Below are 22,094 nucleotides of genomic sequence, written 5' to 3'. Positions count from 1 at the left end.
CAAAACTGGAGCCTAGCCAGGGCCACGGCCTGACTGCCAGCTAGGCTCTCAGCTGCAAGAGCACTGTGACTGCAGCTTCTAGAGGCCTCCAGGTAAGGCTGCTGGGGCCAGCAAGAGAATTTCCTTTTTTCCTGTAGTCAAACGCTTAGATTTGGTGGATATGTCAGTAAAAAAGGTATGTAGGACTTCAATTAAACTGGTGCAGGTCTTGCACTTTTTTGTGTGATTTGCACCCTCTTCTAAGTTGGCTAGTCCTTCGTGAGTAGAAGTAGAGGGTGCACCTGTTACCATGCACAACTTGAAGTAGTTGGGAATGTAACCAGAAGCTTTGGTTAGGCAAGTTTTAAAAGAACAACAAAACCTGGCAAATCTGTCCTTGTAACTTAGGATATAATTTTCCTTATGTAGAAATTTTGGGAAATAAGGGGCCTTGAAATGTATGTTCTCTTGGGGTGGGGAAGGAACCCTAGAGTAACCAACAGGTAGTGCTTTTTCCTGAGGCTACTGCTGTAATTTTAAGCATGCTTTATTTAGTAGAGATTAAAAATGCTGAGTTTAACACTTAAAAAAAATACAAGTCCTGAGGAAACTATTAATTACTGAAGCTTTTTTTCCTTTTGGGAAGGGAATGTTAACTCAGTAGGCAAGTTCTTAAAGTATCTGCAACAGTTTATATCACAGCTATGCATGCTGTTAAGACAGCATTCGATAATGCATTGGGTTGAGTACAGCATTTGAAGCATGCTAGAGCAGAGCTAGGCACTGACAGGTGCCAGAGTGAGGCAGGTAAAGGCATTTTGCTTGTCATGTGTTGGTATAGACAGTGGGGAAGGGGCCAAGGCTATACTGGCACAACCAGGATCAGGCCCCTTGTGGTTCCCCTGGTGCACCAACATCTTAAAAGTCAAAGTTCTGGATGTTTTTGGCACACTACTGAACATTGCTGACCCCTGAGCTGTAACTATACCTAGTAACTAACTGTTCATAAAATAGATTTCACTGTTAGAAAGTTGCTTAACTTTTTATTACAACAGATTCTCATGAGTTCTTTCTTGAAAGAGTTGAGTCTCTGAAAGGCAGCAGCAGTTAGTGATAAAGTACCACGTATCTGGCTTTGCATCTTCATATTTAAAAAAAAAAAAAATGCTTGACTTGCATATCTTATACAAAGCAAGCATTCTAAAGGTTTATGGTTATATTTGCAACCCTGATTCTGACACCAGCATGGTTAAGGTCTGGCCACATAATGAAAGACACCTTTTTTCCCATAGGACTGCTACCTTACTCGGTGCAGAAGAACTACAGGAGGGTAGATTTCAGGAGCAATCCAGTATCGCCTGACTTTCAACACTGACTTCACAACCTAAATATTGGTAATATTTTCCACAAATCTAAAGGCCTGCATATAGAAGCCCTTTGGCTGTAAAACTGTCTGCTGTTCAGTAAACCTAATTACATATTTGGCAGGCAGTGTATTTAAGTCTTTCGAAGTTGGAAAGGCAACTTTGTTTCTTTCTCTTTTAAGAAACCAATTAAGTCGGAGATCCTTTTCATTCAATAAAAGGGTACCTGAAAGACCTGCAGCTTTTCCATGGTTCAGTCTAAGCTTGGCAATCATTGAAGCTACGCTTCCCAAAGATTCATCTTCCAAGGAGGTAGTAAAAGACTGCTCTACCTGCAAACAAGTCCTTTTTATCCTACTAAAAGGGAGAATACTGAAATACCTTTATAATTGCAAGTAAATACAATTCCGCATGTTCAGACCACTAGAACAGCAGAGGCAAGAACAAATGACTAACAACTGCAGTCCACTGGAAAATGGCTCACTTACTGATACAGTCTCTGGCTTGCTGTGATCACATTGATTATTCCCTCAAATTGCTCTCCTACCATATATGTACACTGTCAACTTTAAGTTGCAGAAATGTCACAGTGCAGCCCACAGCAGCTCCAGTTATGTAGGGAGGAGCAACTGGGGAAACATTTGACCTGGGAAGGGTATGGGGGTTGTGTCCTGGGGGGCTTTAGGGGTTGTTATTTTTTTTCCCAGGCTCTGGAGGCAAGAGGATCAAGCAAAGATAAAAGTTGAAATAAATTACTTGCCAAAGTGTCCATAACAAAGTAATACATCTTTTTAATATGCTGAATAACTTTAAGGTTAAGATTAAGGAGAATATTCTGTCTTCTCAAAGGAACTTTCAGAGTTTGTGTGTGTGTGTTAACTTAATTCAATACATCATTTAAACTAATAATTTAAAGATTGGGTTCTAGAAATTTAGCCTGTGGTGTTCATGATTTTCTGTCTTGTAACCCCCCCCCCCCCCCCGACTTTTATATGGGGGGGGGAAGGAATGAATTTACTCATCAGTCTTGTCTGTACTGCTTTTGAAGAAAGTTTTGTTTTTTAGGATTAGTAGTCATTCCTCACCTTCTGGTCTAATGATATGTATCAGCACTGTTGGCACACAATTTCTCCATCCTTCAAAAAAGCTACTTCCCATTGTTCTGAATAAGGAAACTTTGAGCAAAGAACACTGTAGGCAGTCATAAATTGTCTTGGGAATATTTGCTTGGGGGCCCCCAGCCTCATCTAGTCTGAAATCCCTGACACCAGCCCAGGTGTAGCCTCCAGAGCAGTGATTCTCAACCAGGATGCCATGACACATTGGGGTGCTGTGAGAGCCTTTCAGCAGTGCTACATAATGTAAATTATGTTTGCATACCTACCACTGCTAACAAGATCAATCCTAATATTAATAAAAAGGAAACAACAGTATTAAACTTTCTGATCCATTGTGGTCTTTTGAGTACTTTGCAACAAAATAAAATAAAGTGCCTAGCTTTCAGTTGCTTTTTAAGAGGGTGCCTTGAGCTTAAAACATGCTGAGGAAAAACCATGCTAGAATGAGTAGAAGCATTCCCTAGCTCTTCTGACTCCAGGGCCGGGCCGGGCCTGGCCTGGCCTTCAGGGCTAGGGACAGAAGTTACAAACAAGTGTTTAATGATCAGATACAAGTCCAAATCTGTAACAAAAGAAGTTCAGTGCACATAAACTAGTTTCAGTCATTTTGAAAGTAGTTTTAAGAGGAGACTGGATGCAGATAGTATCAGATTTAACTGATTTAAGTTAAATCAGTTTATTGAACTTCTGTCCCAGATCCTCTCTGGATTCAGATTAACTCAGTCCCCTAGCATCTCGGAATGTTTTACAGGCTGGGCGGGCTAACCTTGGCCCAAACTGTTTGTTCCATCAGAGTAGAGAGATGTGTTCTAGTGCCCCCCAGCTTATGCCAGTGGTGGCCCAGGCCAGGTGTTTGCAATTCTGGAATCAAAAGTAAATGTCTGTTCACTTGCTTATTGGTTCAATCTATACTGTTTAAACTAATCTGCAAAGATTACATTGACTTAGTCTCAGGTTTTTTGACTCTCTATGTAGCCTTGGGCACTGACTTCCTTTAGTTATCCAGAGCCTTCCCTCGGGAGCTGAACTGGAGGGACTTCTCTTATCAAGAGGTAAAGGAGTGTACCTAGTGAGTTCCAAGGAGCCAAGCAGATAGCATCTTTTCAATGAAAGACACTGGGCAACTGCAGTATAGCAAACAGTCTTTTGAGGAGGATTCCTAATTTTCATCTCCTTTTATTCATTGTTTCGTGCCCAGTTTCCTGTTTAGACCTCCTGGTGTTGCTACCAGGCATGCCTCAAATGTCAAAACTCTTCAGAGAGGTTTTTATTGAATGTGCATCCTGTTATGTACTCTAGTTCTCATGTGTCCTTTTCCCCGTGCAAGCTAATGAGGAAAAAGGGCATGCAACAGTGTTACAACATGAAGACATTTAAAACTAGAAATGTTACAACAAATTTCAATTGGTCAGTCTGTTTTTGCAAACAACTTGCATTAGGCAAAGTCCTTTTATTGTTTTACTTTGTGCTTTGGACATAGCAGAAGGCTGGGGCTAATGGGACTTATCCCCAACAAATGCCAGGGCAGCAGGTGGGGATGCAGCTGGGGTGGGGAGCATGCCCAGACATAGGCTGGATTGGGTTGTTAACTCAATACTTAAGTTCCTTGTTTAACTAGAGATCAGATCACGTGGGGAGCTTGCCCAGGTTTGTCCTTGTTTGGCAGTATTGGGGCTAGAGCTTGTACATACTTTCTACTGACGGCTGGGGGAGGGGCTGTAAAACTCTTAAGGAGGGGTTGCTTACAATGTGTGTGGTGCCTTCTGCTGGTGTCCCTTGTGGGGCAAGTAAGAGCTATAGGAGGAGGTGGTGAGGCTCTAAAAGATCCTCTACCATGAGCACTTCATTTATTTGATGCTGGAGATCTCTAGGGCTACAAAAGGTAATGCAGGAGAAGGAAGAGGAAGTGGACTCCCAGGAAGGTGGAAGTTTGTGACCTTTGGCAGCAAGCAGGGGTCTTCATCCCCACAAATGATTAACAGTTGTCATCCCTGCAGCCGTTTGCCAGGAGAACAGATATGGAGCTCTACCAACAGAAGAGAAGGAGCTCAGACCTCCACAAGGTTCCACTGCCGCAAAAAGAAAGTAATGCGTGGCGGTGGCTGGTGACTCCCTTCTCTGGATGATGGATGCCTGAACCCTGGATCTAAGATGCCTTAGAAGGATTGTCAAGACTGATTTAACCCCCTTATGACTAGTGCCCCATGCTGCTCATCCATGAGGGCACCAATAACACTGCCAGGGGTAACTAATTACTAGGTTCTGGGTGCATGAATGGAGGGGACCAGAGGCTCAGGTGGTCGTCATCTCCTTGATCCTTCCTGTCAAGGGAAAGGGCCTAGGCAGGAGTGGACACATCTTGCAGATAAATGCATGGCTGTGCAGATGGTGCTGGCAGTGGGGCTTTGGCTTCAAAGAGGGAAGTTGTTTCAAAAAGAAGGATTGCTAGGAAGAGATCAGATTCACCTGTTGAAGAAAAGGAACAGCATTTTGGCAGCCAAGCTTCCTGACTTAGTGAGACTCAATAGAAAGGTGGGGTTGGAAGGGACCTCAGGAGGTCATCTAGTCTAACCCCCTGCTCAAAGCAGGAGCACACCAACTAGATCGTCCCAGCCAGGTCTTAAAAACCTACGAGACTGGAGATTCCACAGCCTCTCTGGGTAATTTGTTCCAACGTTTTGCTATCTTAATGAGAGAATTCTTCCTAATATCAAAGCTAAACTTCCCTTGCTGTAACTTGAGACTATTGCTCCTTGTTCTGTCATCTGCCACCGCTGAGAACAGTCTACCTCCATCCTCTTTGGAACCCCTGTCTTTAGACAGTTAAAGGCTGCAATTAAGTCCCCTCTCAATCTCCTCTTCTGTAGACTAAATAAGCCCAGTTCCCTCAGTCTTTTCTCATCAGTCATGTACCCTAAACCCCAAACCACTTTTATCATGCTGTGCTGGACTCTCCAATTTGTACACATCCTTTCCGTGCAGAATAGAGGGGGGGGGGGGTAAATGCTTCCCTAGACCTACTGGTAGTACACTTACCAATGCAGCCCAGTATACCATTAACCTTCTTGGCAAAAGGGGCACCCTGCTAGCTCAAATGCAGCTTCTTGTCCTCTGTAATCCCCAGGCCCTTTTTTGCAGAGCTGCTGCTCAACCAGTAATCCCCAATCCTGTACTGGTACATGGTATTGTTCCATCCTAAGTGCAGGACTTTGCCCTTGTCCTTGTTGAACCTCATGAGATTCCTTTTGGCCCAATCCTCCAAGTTGTGTAGGTCGCTCTGAATCCTAGCCCTACCCTCCTATCAACTGCATCCCCCAGCTTGTTGTCATCTGCAAACTTGTTGAGGGTGCACTCTGCCATATTCCAGGTTGTTCATGAAGGCATTGAACAAAACCAGCCCCAAGAGTGACCCCTGGGGCACTCCACTTGATACTGGCTGCCAGCTAGATGTCAAGTCATTAATTACTATTATAATCCCTATGTTCCAGCCAGTTTTCTATTCACCTTTCTATCCAGCTTGGACTTCCTATTGCCTGTGGTGATGTTGTGGGAGACTGTATCAAAAGCCTTGCTAAAATCAAGGTACACCACATTCACCAGTCTCCCTGGATCCACAGAGCCAGTCACTTTGTCATAGAAGGCAATCAGGTTTGTCAGGCATGACTTGTCCCTGATAAATCGAAAATGACTCCCTAAAAACCTTTTTCTCCTCCAAGTGCTTAGAAATGAATTATTTGAGGATCTGCTCCATGATTTTTCCAGGGACTGAAGTGAGGCTGACTGGTCTGTAGTTCTCTGGATACTCCTTTTTATTTTCTTTAACATAGGCACTGTGTTTGCCCTTTTCCACTCATCTGGGATGTAGTAGGCAAACTGAGTTTTATGCTAAGGCTTTTTAGCCATGGTCCAGAACTTCCTGGAGCTAAGCAAAAAAATTAAACATCTGCCTTCTGTGTCACTGAGAGATGTGATAGCAGTGATTGGGCACTAGGTGAGCAAGGCACAACAGCTTCCCTACATGGTATGTGCCAGGCACAGTACCAGGGGATTGGTGCACCATATAAGGGATGCTTGGCACAGAGCCAGGGGATTGGACGATTTGAGGTGAGAAAGTTACAGAAATGGTGGGAAAACAAATATACTGCTTTGTGTTGCCATGCTGGGGAGACGGGAGCAACCTTGGAATTTTTGTCTGAACAGCAGGGATTCCAGAAACTAACATCCCGAACCCCCAACAGAGGATCTGAGGCTGGTACCTTTTGAAGGTTGCTGCTGTAATGTCTGAGGAACTGCTTGCCTGGTCGTATTACAGGGTGGAAACTTGTAATAAAGACTAGGGATTGCTATTAAAGTTCTTGATACCACATCAGATGAATTACCATCTCAATCCCTGGAGGGCTCTGGCAAAAGGAATCCTGGTAGTAACATGGGACCTCTCCTGACTTCCATGAGTCCTCAAAGATGATGGCCAGTGGCTCTGCAATCACATCACCCAACTCCCTCAGCACCCTCAGGTACATCCCGTCTGGCCCCATGGACTTGTACACATACAGCTTTTCTAAGTAGTCCCTAACCTGTTCTTTCATCACTGAGGGCTGCTCACCTCCTCACCAAACTACACTGCCTGGTACAGTAGTCTGGCAGTTGACCTTGCCTGTAAAGACTGAGGCAAAAAAGGCATAGAGTACTTCAGCCTCTTCTGCATCCTCTGACAAAAGGTTGCGTCTCCCGTTCAGTAAGGAACCCACAGTTTCCCTGATCCTTTTGCTGCCAACATACTTGTAGAAACCCTTCTTGTTACCTGTCATATCTCTTGGTAGCTTCAACTCCAATTGTGCTTTGACCTTCCTGACTTCATTCCTGCATGCCTAAGTAATGCTTTTATATTCTTCCCTAGTTATTTGTCCAAGTTTAGACTTCTAAGCTTCCTTTTTGTGATTTAGTTTACTGAAGAGTTCCCTGCTAAGCCAAGCTGGTCTTCTGCTGTACTTGCTAGTCTTCCTGCACATTGGGATGGTTTGTTCCTACCCTCTCAGTAAGGTTTTTTTAAGGTACAGCCAGCTCTCCTGGACTTCTCTCCCCCTGCAGTCTGGCTTCCCAGGGGTTCCTACCCATGAGTTCCCTGCGTGAGTTTAAGTCGGCTTTTCTGAAGTCCAGGGTCCTTGCTCTGCTGCTCTTCTCCCTTCCTTCACTCAGGATCCTGAACTCAATTGCCTTGTGGTCACTGCTGCCCAAGTTGCCATCCATTGCTACATTCCCCACCAATTCTTCCCCATTTGTGAGCAGCAGGTCAAGAATACTAAGGCCCCTGTTTGGCCTCTCTGACACTTGCACCAGGAACTTGTCCCTAACAGTCTCCAAAAACTTCCTAGATTGCCTGTGTCCTGCTGTATGACCCTCCCAGTAGCTGTCAGGGTGATTGACCCTGATTTCCCACCCCCTTCCCAAAAACCAGTGCCTTTGGGAAGCTTCCACTAGTTTTTTGAAGGAAGTCTCATCCACCACTTTCCCTGGTCTGGTGGTCTATAGCAGACCCCCAGGACACATCACCCTTGTTGCTTTCCCCTCTGACCCTACCCCAGAGAATCAACGAGCCTCTCCCCAGCTTCATACTGGAGGTCTGAGCAGTCATATGGCTGTTTTACATAAAGTGTAGCTCCTCTTCTCCCTTGCCTGTCCTTCAAGAATAGTTTATACCCATCCATGACAGTGCTCCAGTCGTGCAAGCTATCCCACAAAGTCTCTGTTATTCCAGTCGTATCATAGTTCCATGACTGTGCAAGGACTTCCAGTTCTTCCTGCTCGTTTCCCAGGCTCCATGCATTTGGGTACAGGCACCTGAGTTGATTGCCCTGATATCTCAGGAAGTATAAGAGGACCTCCCTTGTTGCCCCCTCTTTCTTGTTCTTTCTCCATGTCACCTGCTTCCCCACTTACCTCAGAGCTCTGCTATCCATCTCTCGGTGAACCTGGTGAGGAGAGCTTTAAACTAGGTTCACAAGGCGATAGAGACCAAAGACTTGAGGTGAGTGGGGAAGCAAGTGACCTACAGGAAGTATACAACCCATACGGGGCAATAGGAGAGGCCTTTTCATTCCTCCTGAGAAAGTAGGGCAATTGGGTAGTTATGTCTGATGTCTGTGCATGAATATGTGGAGCCTGGGAAACGAGCAGGAAGAATTGGAAGTCCTCACATGGTCCCAGAACTATGTTGTGATTGGAAACACAGGCTGGCGGGATAGTGCTCATGACTGGAGCACTGTCACAGATAGTTATAACTTGTTCAGGAAGGACAGGCAAGGGAGAAGAGGAGGAGTTCCTATTTATGTAAACAAGCTGTGTATGATTGCTCATAACCAGTATGGAGTTATGAACTGGCTGGAGACAGGCCTGTTGAAAGTCTTGGTTAGGATCAGAGGGGAGAACAACAAGGGGGATGTTGTAGTGGATGTGTGGTATAGACCACCAGACCAGGAGTACAAGATGGATGAATCTTTCTTCAAAAAACTAGTGGAATCTTCCCAGTCAAAGGCACTCGTTTTCATGGCAGGTTTCAGTCACCCTGCTACTGGGAGGGTCATACAGCAGGATAAAGATAATCTAGGAAGTTTTTGGAGACTGTTAGGGACAAGTTCCTGGTGCAAGTGTCAGAGAGGCCAAGCAGGGGCCTTGCTCTTCTTGATCTGCTACTCACAAATGGGGAAGAATTGGTGGGGAATGTAGTATAGTGGATGGCAACTTGGGCAGCAGTGACCACAAGGCAATTGAGTTCAGGATCCTGAGTGAAGGAAGGGAGAAGAGCAGCAGAGTAAGGACCCTGGACTTCAGAAAAGCAAACTTAAACTCACGCAGGGAACTGATGAGCAGGATCCCTGGGGAAGCCAGTCAGAGGAGAAAGGAGTCCAGGAGAGCTGATGGTACTTTAAAGAAACCTCATTGAGGGCACAGGAATGACCCATCCTGATGTGCAGAAAGACTAACAGCTAAGGCAGAAGACCAGCTTGGCTTAGCAGGAACTTAAATGAGCTGAAAGACAAAAAGGAAGCTTACAACAGTGGAAACTTGGACAAACTACTAGGAAGAAGTATAAGAGTATTGCTTGGACATGCAGGGATGAAATCAGGAAGGCCAAAGTACAATTGGAATTGCAGCTAGCAAAGGACATGAAAGGTAACAAGAAGAGTTTCTACAAGCATGTCAGCAACAAGAGGGAGATCAGGGGTCCCTTCCTGAATAAGGGAAGCAACCTAGTAACACATTGCAGGATAGGCTGAGGGATTCAGTGCCTTTTCTTCACAGGTAAGGTCAACTGCCAGACTACTGCAGCTGCACCAAGACCTAAACTATTCAACCTTCATGCTCCAGGAATTACTCCTCACTTATTAGGACAGGGGTGGGTAATCTGTGGCATGAGTGCCACAGGCAGCCTCCATGTGGTACATGTCAGATTAGTCCAGGGAGCAGAAAACAGAGCAGCAGATCATGCATTTCTTCAGTAACATGTCCAAAATTCTCTTGACATTTTATATCTGTGACCCCTCATAAATTAAAGATATATCAAGCAGGCAAAAGATGGGACAATCTATTGAACTCCCATTCAAATACTGGGCACAACAACATTCACTTACAGGAAGGAAGAATAATTTCCTCTAAACAGAGGGTATTGGTGGCATTCTTTGGCTTGTGTTGTTCAAGAGAAAGACTTAATTTCAGATTTAAGGCCAGGGGGAGCTGCATTTATTAACAGTATATCATTCACTGGTGCTTTTAGGACTGTTGATTTTTGCACTTCTTGTGGGATATGCAAGAGATAAAAGCCACACATCTTGCCTTAAGGGCTCTCTTCATAAATTATGCAACCCTTATTCCATAGATCTCACAAATGATAATGATATCTATTGTCCTGTAAAATGTTCCTAATCTGGTTTACATAACAAAAACTAAAACTTGACATTCACTTGCTGCTTCTTCAATGGCCACAACATTGTGTGAATCAGACAGTCCTGCTACACTGGTAAGGACAAAGGCATACCAACTTAATAAACAGCAGGATCTGTTCTTACAATGTTATATTGAATCTCCTAATACTTAATGGAGCTTTTAAGGGCTGTTCCTTAAGCATCTTATGAACGTGAGAAGCTCTGCTTTAATTTTAAAAAAAGTTTCTAATCACTCATGGCAAAGAAAATAATTGTATCTAGCAATTCAGAAGCCTGGAGGCAAAGACAAACCCAAAATGTGATGTTGAAATGTTATGTTTCTTCAGAGTAGGGGTGATCTACAATATTTAAATACTTGAGGTTGGCAATACTGGATGAATAACTTACCTGCAAGACAGAGGATGCTGCATGACAGCGTTGCCCTTTTGTTATTTTAAGGCAGGGGTATCAAACTCATCTAGCCAGAGCCAGATGAGTGATGCAGGGCTGGTCCACAGCCCGGATCAGGCCAAATGAACCATAGACTCCCTTTCCCCATCCATACCACACTGGATCCAGCACCTGCAGAAGCTGCTTCAGGATCCACGCTGCATGTGACACATCCTGGAGCCACTGGGACCAGTACTACATGCAACATGCATCCCAACGTGATGGCCCCAGCAGCTAATCTGGACTGCGTGACAGTGCCTGCTCTAACCAGTCTGGGACGTGTTGCTGCATGCAGTGCCTATGGGTGCCATGTGAAGTGCCGGTACTGGACTGGCTGGATCAGGTGTGTGCAGTGAGGTTCCCAGAGCAGCTAGAATGGGTGCTGTATGTAGCATACATCCAGACCCTGCCTATGGTGCTGGTCCAGGTCAATTCAGACCCATGGTCACACCCAGGGCCAGATAGTAGCACTCTGCAGGCTGAATCCAGCCCACAGGTTTGGCACCCCCATTTAAAGGTAAAATAACTGGAGTGGAGTTAAAAGTCTTAAGGCCAAGATCAGACACTCCACAGAAAGCCATAAGGCTGCTTTTTAACATCTTGTAGAAGGGCATAGGTCATGGTGATATGAAGGGCAGCTTGTTACTTAGATTCCCTCTAGGGCTGACTTAAGGTTATGTCTACACTGCATAATTTACTTAATTTACAGATAAATGAAGTAACTTGGATACCAAGAACAAGAAAGCCACATCAGGGTGGAGATCTGTATAGTTTAATTTACCTTAGTTCTTAGTCCAAGAAATGCAATTTCTCAACAGGGCAAGTCAGCATGGATTTCTGCTTAGCTCAGTGTGTGTCTTAATACTAAAAGTACTATAAATGTCCTTGCTTTATGCTGTGCAGCATCACATAATGTAAATATCTCCAGGCCCAGGACTAGTTTAGAATCAGGAGACGATAAAAGTGCAGTGGAGAACCTCAGTTTGTTGCGTATGAGATGCAAAAAGTGATTTTTAATGCTTCACAAAACACCATACAGAGATGGGCCTGCTCTGAGGCATTCACATTCTAAATATACTAGGCTGCCTCAGCATTTGATAATGTATCTTGAATTCCTTTGTTTTTTTATCTTTGGATTATCCTTAATGCCCAACCACAGCAATGCTCACTAGGAATAGAAATCTGTGTTCTGTAAACTGCCTTCCTAGTCTCCCTTTTGTTGTGTTGCTGTCATTACAAAGGATTTGTTCAATCATGAAATCCATAAACAACATGGACTTGTACAGATTCAGATTATGCTGTCAATTACACAAATATGGTATTTTTTATTTTAGAAGAAATGCTGAATGAATGTAGGTATTTAGCATCAAGTGTGGTCATGGCATAGTTAAAACTGCAACATATAACATATTATCTTCAAAGGTTATAATCTCACCAGAAGCACTTTACTGTCAGTTTAAATAAAAAGTTACATGCGTTATTGCTTGTATAATAAGCCTTGCAAAATCTTGACTGGAACTTGATATTTGTACTGGCAAAGTACATTGTGTGAAATACCAAAGAAATACAGATTTGGCTGATTAGGAGTTTAATCTTGAATTTGAAATTATAGAGAAAATATTTCAAATCTATAATTTTTTGTGGGCTTTAAAAACACTGTCCTCAAATCCAGCCAGATTTTAACCATCCAGACTAGTGGACATCACAAAGGAAACAATAAATGTTTCTATATATAATATATGATGTATTTTCTGTATTTAAATAAAATCCACTGTAGCCTGGGTTCAGTGATACTATAGAAATGTAAACAAACAGTATTACTCACATGTCCAAATTCTTTATGTCCCTGTAATTCAGGCTTTCAAACTCTAAACACTCCCTATTCTATAAAGTGGTTAGTCCTAGATAATGTGCTATGAATTAAAGCTCTCATAATGAATTTGTTTAATACGTTTAGTCCAAAAGGACAGAACAAAAGGGCATACATTTTGTGTAAACTTAGCTTACCATAAGATTACAGCGTGTTCCTAAATTAAAATTAAGTTAAAATTGATAAATTAGGTATGAATTATTTTTATAGGGTTGTAGCCTTCAAATGTACTTTCCGTAAATAGGTAAAAATGACGTATAGTAGAAGCTTAATGAACTATTAAAACCAATCAAAATCATACCCTTTAAGAGTTGCCCTTTATACTACTTTTTTATTAAATGAAAAGCAAATAAAAATATAAGAAAAGTGGCAAACATTATTCAATTCATATTTATAAAAAGTATCAAGTCATACAGTTGGGCTGGCAACAATTGATACTTAAAAGGCAAAAATCATATACATATATAATATAAATCTATGAATATAACAAACAAGGGATAGAAACATTATATAAATAAGGTGTCTTTAAATATTTACAGTTACACAGAAACTAGCCAAAGTGGTGCTATAAGAAAGAAATATTGGCTGTTTATAAAAGATATTATACATTTGCATACATACATATGCATTACACTAATAGTTCTTTAACTTATGTATTTCATATACTAGTTATTAATTTTAGATCTATTTGCATAAAATCATTTAAAAATATGACTATTTTGCATTTCAAGTCACAGGAAAAGCTATTAGTATAACAATAGAAAAACACTAGCTCTGACAATGTCAGCCAGCCTCCCTGCCCTTCAAAATTTTGTCCCTGGCTTCTTGCTTCTAGGAACAAGGAAGACATTGCCATCTCTTGTTTGCTGTAGTGAGTACTCATTAGGAGAGTAAGGCTTTCCATTTTCATCACGTAACATACTGAAGACCTCAAGATACAAGGTGCTAAGCTGCTTCTTCATTAAGCGGAGGCTTTTGTCATTCTCTCCTTTTTCTTTAAGCAATTTCTCTTTTTCATCCTTGAGATGGCCCAAGTCTTGCTCCAGTTCTACTATGTTTTCCAGTTTCCTTTTACGGCAATTTTGAGCAGCCACTTTATTCTTGCCTCTCCTGCGTATATCTCTAATAAGCGCAAGCTGGGCTTCATTGAACTGCTCCTTAGACATCATTTCATTGAAGTCATCCACAGGGAGGTTGATGATTTTCTCTACAGGGAAAGGGATATGCAGAGCTTTTGCTCTTTGCTCATCTCTTGTGAGATGAGCTTCAAGGTGGCCAGAAGGCTTGTCTTTTGTAAATGGAGCTTTAGGGTGGCCTGGGCTGGCAGGTAGCTCTCCCTTTGGTGTGTTTGCATATTGCAAATCAGACTTTTGAGTGCTTGGCCCCAGGGCAGGAGACATTTGATCATGGCATTGCAGTGAATACACATTAACATTGCTCTGTTGCATACTTCCAGGTGCGCTGTCCATTTCTTCCATTTCAGAATCACTGTATCCAAAAGTTTTATCTCCACAGACAGATAATTCACCAGAGTATTCAGGTGATGCTGTGCTAGAACTTGTGTTCAGGGAAATACCAGAGTCAGAATCATTACCTTCTGCTGCATTTCCTGAAAGGTCACTGTTGAAAGCTTTACAAAGGGAGAAATCTGCAAGATCAATGGGTTCACTTAGAATATCGTCTAAAGATTGGCTGATAACATTTGGTGCTACTGTGTCACTGCTCACCTTTGTATCAATAAAGGTGGCATAGAAATCTTCACATAAGTCAGACCTTGAAGAGGGAGTAGTATTTGAAGAGTTCACTTTCAATTGGCTGAGGTCTTCTGGTGGTAAGATGCTAGAAAAGGGACCCTCCTCAAAAGCATCAAGGAAATCAGGATTGCAGGTAACATCTTTTTCCGTTATAGATAACGAGTTGTAGAAGTTATAGTTATTGTGCATCTCTGCTGGCTTGGCTTCTGGGCTTGCGATAGCATTCATTATTTGAACCAGGTTATCATTTTCAATGTTAAGGCACTATATGGGAGGGGAGGAAAGGAAAGTAACAAAAGCTTAGCAATAATGGACACATTGATATCAAAACATTTTGATACTAATATTTAACTTATCATTGCTAGATTTCATAAATATAAAATTTCACTTAAAAAGTCAATGTACACATAAAATTGCTATGACACAATGATAGCTTACATGGCAATAGCATATTTCTAAAGATCATTTTTATTACTGAGGCAGGATCAGAATAAGAGTGTAGCAGAGGATGGCATAATCTGTTCTGAGCACCTGTATTAACACAGCATGACACTCTGGGATTTGTAGTCTTACCAAAATCATACCAAATAGCTGAAGAAAAGACCTACTGCAGTATTGTTCAACATCATTAATTATTTGGATGATGAGATCAAGCACACACTTAGCAAATTTGCAGATGAAACTACGTTGAGTGAAATTGTAGATATTCTGGATGTTAAGGCTAGGATCCAGAATGACCTGGAGACAGTGAAGAAATGGTTTACAATCAATGAGATAAGACTCAACAAGGGCTAGTGCAAAGTCCTGCATTTGGGACTGAATAACTGCATGCACATATACAGACTGGAGAATGGCTGGCTAGGTTGCAGTAATGCAGAGAAGGACGTGGGGGTTATGGTGAAGTTGAACATGAGCCAACTGTGTGCTCTTGTTGTGGGGAAAAAAGAGTCAACAGCAACCTGGGTTGTATTAACAAGAGTGTCACTTGCAAATCAAGAGAAGTAATTCTTCTCTATTCAGCACTGGTGAGGCCTCATCTGGAGTCCTCCATCCAGTTTGGGCCCCACACTTCAAAAAAAGATCTGGACAGTTTGTTAAACAATCCACTGCAGGGCAACAAAAATGATCTGGGAGACGAGATTTATGAGGAAAGACTGAAAGAATTCAGATTATTTAGCCTGAAAAGAGATGATTGAGGGGGATTTGAAAATAGTCTTCAAATACTTGAAAAGCAATTATGTAGAGGATGGAGATGGATTTTTTTCTGTGGCTGTAGGGAACAGGTCTAGGGACAATGGCCTCAAGCTGCAGCAGGGAAAATTTAGGCAGGAGATTAGAAGGAACGACTATGAGAGTTGTCTGGCACTGGAACAGGCTACCTAGAGAAGTTATGGAATCTCCATGCTTGGTGACTTTCAGAAACAGGTTAGACAGCTATTTGGTTGGAATGGTTTAATCAGAAATGATCCTGCCTTGAGCAGGGTGCTGGACTAGATGACCTTGTCCCTTCCAGTTCTATTTTCCTATGATCCTATGATAATATATTCTATTACATGAAACCTGGATGTTGCCTTCCTGCTGTGGTAAAACTGTCGAGATAGAGCTGGGGTGCTGCCAAGTTTGGGTACACCTAAAGAACTACTGCTAGTAGTAGGATTATTAAAAAGACTCTTTGATCCAGCTGTTTGATGCAGTGAAATTAAATTTACTATAGTAAACAAGTAGTACTGACAGGGAACTTTACAAACAACATTTCACCCCACATACTTTTAGTTAAGTTGGTTAACAGGCATAAGTACAGAAGTCTATTACATTGATGGGCTTTCATTGGCAATGAAATGAACATTCTTTCCAGTAGGGTAGTAGTATCTTAACATTGACTGAAGGAAGCTGATATCAGTGTGCCTTCTGTTCCTGGAGAAGGAGGCAATTACCAAAATGATTCTGTTTCTCTTATAAAAGGACCACACACTGGTTACTTAACTTGTGGTTACACAAGACCTAAACTACAGTTTATAGTACTGGAGACTGAGTTGGCCTTTTTGTTTCCTGTATATCATTCACCTTTAGGTATCTTGCTTCTGTCTGAAAATGTAGGGTTACCAGAACAATAATATTAGAGAGGTTTTCAGTTTGTTTCCTCTATTTATTTTGCGGTTTTCACAGTTGTCCATTTCCCCACTTATCTGTGATGTGTACAAAATATCTACTATGAAAATTAAAAATAAATAAATAAAATGAGGGTTTTAAAATACACAAAAATTAGCAACAAATATATATAGGCAGAGTAAATGTACTACTGGCACTGCTTTCTAAATAATTTGTAAGTGGTTTGATTTCAGTTTGATAGAGTCTCTTTCCACTGCAGTATCCAAAACAAGGTAACATCATGCTGCTTGCTGCATAATTGTTTCCAAAGCAATAGTTAAAATTAATCCAGATTTAGCTTTTGCAGTACAATGTAGATAAAATCCATTATAGGGGTGTACTGATAAAGATTTTCTTGGCCAATAAGGCATTTTAAAAGTATTGATATAAATTAATCTTTTTTTTCCTTCTATTTTTTTGGCAAATTCCAGCAGCCTCCTGAGTCTCATGTATCAGCATCCCGGAGCTTAAAAATAGGGGCAGAGCTCATTCATTGAATGAGCTTTAGTTCAAGTGCCACTGCCCCCATTTTTAAGCATGGGGATGCTTTTAAACAGAGCAGAGCCTAGTGGGGTGAGGGCGAATGCAGGCTGCTTGCTGTTTGCTCATGGCTCTCTGCCCTGCTCCCCATGCCCTGGAAGCCCTATGCTGGCTGTGTACCACCTGCTCACCTGGCAACATTGGGCACAACTCGTCACCCCGCACTCCTGCTACATATCTAGGGGCATACATGCATCCCCCGAGGATGCATGCAGTGGTAGGGGAGCCACTCCCATACACCCTCTAGCTGCCTGTGGCTCTGTCCCACTCCCTGCCCCAGTCCCGGGTTCCATGTATTGCCCTGCCAGGGCAGCACCCCCAGCCCCACTCCCTCCCTTACTGTGGAGGTCTTTATCTGCACCCCCCCATGCCCATTCTCCTCCATAAACTTACTTGCAGAGAGTTGCTTTCCACACTGCCCAGCTGTAGTCCTAGCCACGTGCATGTGTGCAGTCATGTATGTGCATGCAGCGCCCCCTGTATCTCGCTCCTAGCAGCCCCAAGCAGGACCCCTTGCAGGCTAGAACACTGCCAGCCTGCAAGGAGAAACCTGCTATTTCCCAAGGAACCCAGGCATCTTGGGGCTGCAGCCAGTGCCCTGGCCAGAAGTTATAATAAATCGGTAAACAATAAATCAGCTACAATGGCCAAAAAAAGCCGATAACTGATAATGTCATTTCCCCTTTTATCGGTGCCAATCTGATAGACAACCGATACAATCAGTGAACCTCTAAAATACAAGGATCTTTAATAGATTAATTGTATAACTGGGAAATCTGTTCAAAAAGCTTTCAGGCATCAAGTGACCTTCCAATTATTTTCTAAAGCTTCTCTTTCCCTAGCTGGAAGATAAATGCAAATCTGAATGTATGTATTTAAATTTTTAAATTTGCTCATATATAAACCATATATTCCTTCCCCAATACTATTTAAGCATCATACCAAAAATACTGTTAAGAGAAGTATTTGGGGGAAAAAACATAGTTGATATAGATAGGATCAATGAATTTAGAAGTTACTGACTTTTTTGCAAGTTGGACTTTAATCATGATGGTGCCATTAACAGGTTTATGCATTTAATACAGCTCTAGAACTGATAGAAAAGGAAGCATCAGGTCTGGGATGTATTTGTTTGTGACACTATTTAAAGAACCCATTTCTCTGAAGTCTCCACCATACATGGATGAAGCATATTTTTAATTAGAAGATCCATTTACTTTATGACATCAAGCACCAATTTACAAAAACTCTGTAAACACCAGCTTGACATGCCAATTACCTACCATCCCTCAAAAAGGTTACTGCCACTGTTCACATTTCTTGAAGGTATTCTTCTTGAATGCCCTTCTATTCCTTCATTAACCCTTACCTGTAGTTCTGCAATGGACAATAATTCTTCCCAAACTTGATTTATGTTTTGTGTGCTGTCTCCATGAGTGACTGGAGATTGAAGGACAGATGACTCGGATGGCTGAGTCTGATTAGGACTAATAAAGATTGGGTTGCTATCAACCGGAGCAGGAACCAGTGATTGAAATGCAGCTGAAGAAACCTGGAATTTAAAAAAATAAAGCATACAATCCAATCTTGCATAAAGTACAAGCTGTTCTTAGTGCTGTCTGTATTAGTTGTTTACTAAATCCACATGTATCCCTTCCAAGAGTAATTTATACACATATTTGCTAGCTTCTGCAAATGTATACTTTACAAGAATTTCCAAGAAAAGTGGCTTTATAATAAGAGAAAGAGAAAATGCTCCAAACAAACTGTCCAAGGGCGTGCCTTCACTGGAAGGGTTAGCTTGCAGCACATTTAGTTAGTAAATTTGAGTAAAGCAACTTGAATCTATTAACACAAGCTATCTGTTAACAGTTGAGTGTTAACATAATACAAAACACCATTCTAATACAGTGACTGGGTCACCAGTTGATGAGTTTTGGTCACTCAGCATGCTGTATCAATACTGCTCCGGTGTCAGCCAGCATTCAACCTTCAACCCATCCACCTGAGAGGTCAGCTACCTTGGGTTTAATGCTCCACTTAAACTGGAGATAGAGATTTTTGTCTGTGGATAGGAGTCTGGTTAAGGGGAAAATTCAAAATATAGCTTGAGTTCAAACTGAACTGCAGACTGAAGGCAAATTATTGTTACCTTAAAAAAAGGAAAGAAAAGAAAAAAGTACCGACATGAAACATTGTACTAAACATTTACCTCATTATCATCTACAAATGAAAAAGTTTCTGCCAGGATTTGCATGCAGTCATCAAAAGACAAGGCATCTGCTTCTGATTTTGAAGTCTGTGTATTCTGGATAGGAACATTAGGAAAAAGCGTATTAGCTTATTTTTAAACAACTAAAGATCTTCAACGACAGCAAATACAGACTAAATTTTAGTGTTAACCATTAGTTTTACCATTTCTTTTTATTCATGAAAACAGTGTACACACAAACACCTTCCCCCCCGACCCCGGTATAAAAGAAAAATACTGCTTTTTTACCTGTGAAAAACTGCTTGGCGCTCTAGTATTTTCTGACTTAATGTGCTGCGTTGGCTGAACGGGAACAAATTCACCTGTTTCTTCATCTAACTGCAACTGAGCCAGTAGTGCTTTTTCTTGCTCTTTCTGAAGCTGTTCTTGTCTCTCCTTTTCTAGTTTCTTTTGCTTTTCAAGTTCATATTCTTTCTTTCGTTGACTTAAATCAAAGACTTCACGTCTTGCCCCAAGATCTATATCTTGCCTCCAAAGAATGTCAATCAAGTTCATGTCCTATCATTGAAATAAATTAGTTTTAAAAGGCAGCCTGCACCATAACCAAACTAATTTAAAACAACATATCAGGACAATTCTAAACAGGTAAACTCATGTCACTGAAGTGTGTTAATTTAATCCTATCAAATTACTTAAACAAAACATGGTTCTAAAATACCTTAATCTTTTGGATTAATTACATGCACAGACTGGTTTCTTATTGTTGCAAACATTCTCACTGTCTCTCACACACGCACACAGAGAAATATTTCCTCATAAGGAGTATCAATAAATCAGCACAGTACAGCTGGAATTGTTAAGAATGCAGTTTGGGTAACATGATTACACACCAACCAGCCAAAAGAGCAAAAGCAACTAATTCCTTCCTAAATTAGCTATTAGAAAACATGAAGATAAAAGGAGACATTAAGAGATCTATGATTTACTTAAAAAATGTTTTCCCTCAGGAAAAGAAAGGCACAGGAATGAAAAGCGTGAGAATGAAAAAAGTGAAAAAAGGTTGCACTAATTTTACAAGAATATGCAATTGGGCAAATTATTTTTGTATACTAGCATAACATTTTCAAGGTGACTACAGATACACCGCAAAATGCAGAGTAAAGAAAATAACTATTTCTATTCATTATAGAATAAATTTTTTAAAGATTTGTTACTTCATGCTAGTAAAAATTAATATTACTTACAAAATTTGGGCAAAACCCAGTTTAAAGAGAGGCCATTGTATACAGGGAAAGATGCAATAAATAAACAAAAACAACTGTTTGTAATTTAGCCTTAGATTAATTATGTAATAAGCATCCCCAACATGGAATTTTATAATTCATGGATGTCAAATTTTGCTAACCATTTGCATTATGGCTCTTCACAGGTAGCTAGCTATACAGAACTATGAAATTGGAAATCAGATATTCCCATGCATATTTAATTTGCAGAGTGTAACTCTATCAGATCAAAGGATACAACTGAAGTTCCACTATTCAGAAAAAGCTATTTGGTTAGCAGATTTTGTTTGGTTACATTTTCCCTCTTTAGTATGAAAGCTACATAAATATTTATTTTTCAAGGGTTTAAGCATTCCACATTTTAAAGGTCAAAACTTTGGGTATTTTCTAGAATAAACAGTCTAAAATCTTAACACAACCAAGCATTACATTAATTGAAATGCTAGAACATTTAAGATATGAGATGCTTGTATTTGTAATACAGATATATTTTAAGAGTCTGCATGTATGTTTCAGATGGAATTTCATTTTTCCCCACAAACTACATATGTAAACAGACTAAATGTTTAACCCTAGGCATCTGCACTGTTTTCACGTGCCAGCCTTTATGGAATCAAACTGCAGTTGCTTCAGTTCAGACAGCAATCCCAAACCTAATACAGTTTGCCTTGCCACAACAGGACACCAAAACTTCAAACTATCTTCAGATTGAGGAGCACATTAGTGTAAACATAGATCAAACCTCCCTTCCAAAAATAAGACTACTTTTCTATCAACTCCATGGCCAAAGGCATGTGCACCTTTTTCAGATACAAATCAGTTCAGTAGTCTAATCAACTGTTGATATTTCCCTGTTTTTACTTTATTGTCCACTGTCTCAGTTTTATCAATTGTATCATCATATACTAGATTCTGTTTTAACATTGTTTAACCTGATAAAATGTATAATCTTAATATATTTTACTATTTAGCAAAAATAGTAAAATATCTCCATTTTATTATTATGTTTGTTGTTCATTTTATCTTCACAAAAGCTGTAAATAAGCTACTACTATGTAGGAATAGAAATAATTGTTTCTACTAGTTATTTTAAAACTGATTCGGCAGGCTAGTTAGTATTTCCTCATGCTTTACAGCTTGTGCAAACTACAGCTTGTGTAGTTTTAAATCTAAGGCATATTTAATATACCTTGCTGTAAGAGACCAAATCCTGCTTTAATGGCCAGCAACGAAGAAGCTGAAATAATTACAGCGGATGCCCAATATACTGTTTGGTCTTTCCAGATTGGCAGAGTAAAATGAACTCATTAAGTTCTGCAGTAATTGGAGATATTACAATATGGTTTACCTTCATTAAGGGCCAGTAGTTTACCAGCTGCTCACTCTCTTCTCCTGCAGCAGATCTGAAAATGCTTCCTAGTCTCAGAACATTTGCAATATGCTCTAGATAAAATTGC

The 22,094-nt window shown here is 41.0% G+C and overlaps 1 protein-coding gene and 1 long non-coding RNA gene across 2 annotated transcripts; one reads left to right on the top strand and one right to left on the bottom strand.

Annotated features, from left to right (window-relative positions):
- Positions 1–649: 649 nt before the first annotated feature.
- On the top strand, positions 650–2,776 carry LOC109322715. The gene is made up of 2 exons (XR_002104469.1): positions 650–1,655; positions 2,409–2,776. It is a non-coding gene; the product is annotated as an uncharacterized LOC109322715 (long non-coding RNA).
- Positions 2,777–12,135: 9,359 nt separating this feature from the next.
- NFE2L2 (nuclear factor, erythroid 2 like 2) lies at positions 12,136–20,389 on the bottom strand. Its single transcript, XM_019554438.1, has 4 exons — positions 19,643–20,389; positions 19,355–19,450; positions 18,512–18,694; positions 12,136–14,718 (listed from the first exon to the last, which is right to left on the bottom strand). Exons 1-4 carry the CDS (start codon positions 19,907–19,909, stop codon positions 13,504–13,506), a joined length of 1,761 nt encoding a protein of 586 aa, XP_019409983.1. The 5' UTR covers positions 19,910–20,389; the 3' UTR covers positions 12,136–13,503.
- Between the last annotated feature and the right edge of the window lie 1,705 nt (positions 20,390–22,094).

Source organism: Crocodylus porosus, unplaced genomic scaffold (genome assembly GCF_001723895.1).
Source record: "Crocodylus porosus isolate Cpor-Errol unplaced genomic scaffold, CroPor_comp1, whole genome shotgun sequence".
Classification (NCBI taxonomy): Eukaryota; Metazoa; Chordata; order Crocodylia; family Crocodylidae; genus Crocodylus; species Crocodylus porosus.
This window is presented reverse-complemented; position numbering and strand designations above follow the sequence as displayed.

Coding starts and splice junctions, on each gene's coding strand:
- NFE2L2 (XM_019554438.1), bottom strand. CDS start 19,909: ATGAACTTGATTGACATTCTTTGGAGGCAAGATATAGATCTTGGGGCA. Junction 18,695..19,354: donor CATTTGTAGATGATAATGAG/GTAAATGTTTAG, acceptor TTTAAATTCCAG/GTTTCTTCAGCTGCATTTCA. Junction 14,719..18,511: donor TGTCCATTGCAGAACTACAG/GTAAGGGTTAAT, acceptor CCTCCCATATAG/TGCCTTAACATTGAAAATGA.